The following is a 2615-nucleotide window of genomic DNA, read 5'->3' as shown; positions in this document are numbered from 1 at the left end:
CATTTTTTTAAAAATTCCTCTCCTCATTTTCATTTTGTTAAACTCTTCATTTTTTGCATATTTAATTCGTTCGTTACATATTATCTGACTCTCTCTTTCTCTCTTTTTTTTCTCTCTTTTTTCCTTCACTTTTTTTCGTTTTTTCTTACTCTCAAAAGGTTTTCAATAACTGCTGCGACAATTTTTTATGACAATTTCCTTCGACAATGGCTTCATAACCTAGTTCATTCAAATACAAAGATCTCGATTTATTGTTACGGGCAATGTTTGTTCAAGTTTGTGATGTTTTCTGTCGAGACATGTATGTATGCGTGTATGTGTATATGTGTGTATGTGTGTGTGTGTGTGTATGCATGTGTGTGTGTGTGTTTTTTTTTGTGTGTGTATGTATTTACATATTATGCAATCGGTGCAAAGCGAGATGCAAGCAGTCATAAACATTCACACGGAAAACTTCACCACAAACACTTATACTAACACAAAAACGATGAAAAACCACATAATCTGAAACAAAAAAATGAACAAACAAACACACAGACAAACAAAAACAAAACCACACACAGACACACACACATTCACATACACACACATTCACACACACACACACACACACATTCACACACACACATTCACACACACACATTCACACACACGCACACGCACACACAGCCTGCCTTAACACAGCATCGTGGCATGCGATTGCTACACTACACGACTCAGCGACTGACTTCACACTACCTGCCCAGTCCTTCTGACAATGGCAAGTTTTTGAAATGCGAAGTCTCCGTGCCCGGATTCGATACCACTAGGATCCTAGCAAAGATGAGAGTGTTGTGTAAGTTTTTTTGTCTGTGTGTTTGTTTCACTGTGTATTTGTCTGTGTGTATGTGTGTGTGTGTTTATGTCAAATACATAGATGTTTGTTTGGATGTATGTATGCAAATTTCCAAGATGGCGCCATGATATCATGTGATGACGTCAGTGCTCACGTGGGTGAACGAAACGTAAACATCCGGTGTGACGTCAGGTGCAATCCGCCATATACTTTGCTCTACTGGGTTCTCAACGGAAACGGAAGTGCCGTAGTGGAAGGGCAAGAAAACGAAGATTATAAATCTATTGTCATGGTTAGTTGGCTGGTTTGGATTGGCTATTTGGTTGGTTGGTTAATTGGTTGGTTGATTGATTAGTTGATTGATTGGTTGATTGACTGAATGATTAATTAGAAATGACAGCAAGCAGCGTTTAATTTCGCAATGCTCTCCAGATAATGAGTGTTAAATATATTATTAATTAATTAATTAAACACGCCGCTAGACCCAATCGCCCGATCTAGTGGAAGCCATATTGGTTGTGAATCACGTGACACCTTTGACGTCATCGCACTACGTCATCATCGTGACCAATGACGTGGCCGTGAGAGCCAGGGATGTCTTTCTTAGGATAGGTCCTTAATTAATTAATTAAATGAATGAATGAATAAATGAATGAATGAATGAATGAATTAAGAATTAATGAATTAATGAATTAATGAATTAATGAATTAATGAATTAATGAATTAATGAATTAATGAATTAATGAATTAATGAATTAATGAATTAATGAATTAATGAATTAATGAATGAATGAATGAATGAATGAATTAATTAATTAATTAATTAAACGTTTGAAAGAAATAATAAAAATAATTTCTTCCCTTTTCAAATTTAAAAGATGCCACTCCAAATCTGAGTGCGGGAGCCGACTCGATAGTGAGAAAAAGTCCCAAAACAGTACCGACAACTTACCGTAAACCGGAGCACAACTCCAAACGAATGTCGTTCTATTTTGTACGTAACCACGGAAACTCTGACGTCATAGTCGCAGGAAGCACCAAAAACTCTAAAATCATCTCGATGGTCTATATCATTGTTACTCTACTGGTCGGCAGTCAGTATGACGTCATTGTTCATCTTCTCGTCAACCAGTGGGACTCTAATTTCGAGTTGATGGGACCTTTAACTCTAATAACAACTACATGTCACTTGATTACAAAATTCATAATAATAATAATATTATTATTAATGTTGTTATTATTATTATTAACGTTGTTATTATTATTGTTAATGTTGTTAGTATTATTATTATTAATGTTATTATTATTATCAGCGTTTGTTTAACTTTTATTTGGATATTTCTTTGATACCTTGATTTATTACTGACTGAATTATTCATAAATTGTATTAACTAACTCATTTTACATTTATCATAAAATAGAAAAAAATAACAACGATCGAAATATTAGTAGCTATAAACGATTAGGTCATCTTTATCGTTATTAACCTCCCCGAAAGAAAGACCCGCCCCCTCATTCCTCATAAGTTGGGTGAGTGTTGTTGATCATACATGGGAGAGTGGATGAATTAATGAAGGACATCTTGCAAACTACAGTCTTTAAATAAATAGAAAGATATAGTAGAAGAAAGAGTATTAAAAAATAACGATAAGTTCTATAGTTCGTTAAATAATTATGATTTTAAGATCAATATTTAAATATTGTGTGAAAGGTGGCAGGCTAGATGCATTGTTTCTCGTTTTAATTCACTATCGCAAACTTCAGAGACAATTTCAACCT

At 34.3% G+C, this 2615-nt stretch overlaps 1 protein-coding gene across 1 annotated transcript; it reads left to right on the top strand.

Annotated features, from left to right (window-relative positions):
* Positions 1 to 263: 263 nt before the first annotated feature.
* HELRODRAFT_195076 (hypothetical protein) lies at positions 264 to 2023 on the top strand (the record flags this gene model as incomplete). Its single annotated transcript, XM_009015388.1, has 6 exons — positions 264 to 275; positions 670 to 835; positions 952 to 1127; positions 1318 to 1447; positions 1715 to 1972; positions 1993 to 2023. Coding segments are annotated over 6 exons (771 nt in total), but the record flags the coding sequence as incomplete, so codon positions are not given.
* Positions 2024 to 2615: the final 592 nt, after the last annotated feature.

The sequence above is a fragment of the Helobdella robusta genome, assembly GCF_000326865.2.
Source record: "Helobdella robusta unplaced genomic scaffold HELROscaffold_156, whole genome shotgun sequence".
Taxonomy (NCBI): Eukaryota; Metazoa; Annelida; class Clitellata; order Rhynchobdellida; family Glossiphoniidae; genus Helobdella; species Helobdella robusta.
Note: the sequence above shows the minus strand (reverse complement) of the source record. Positions and strands in the feature narration are given on the sequence as shown.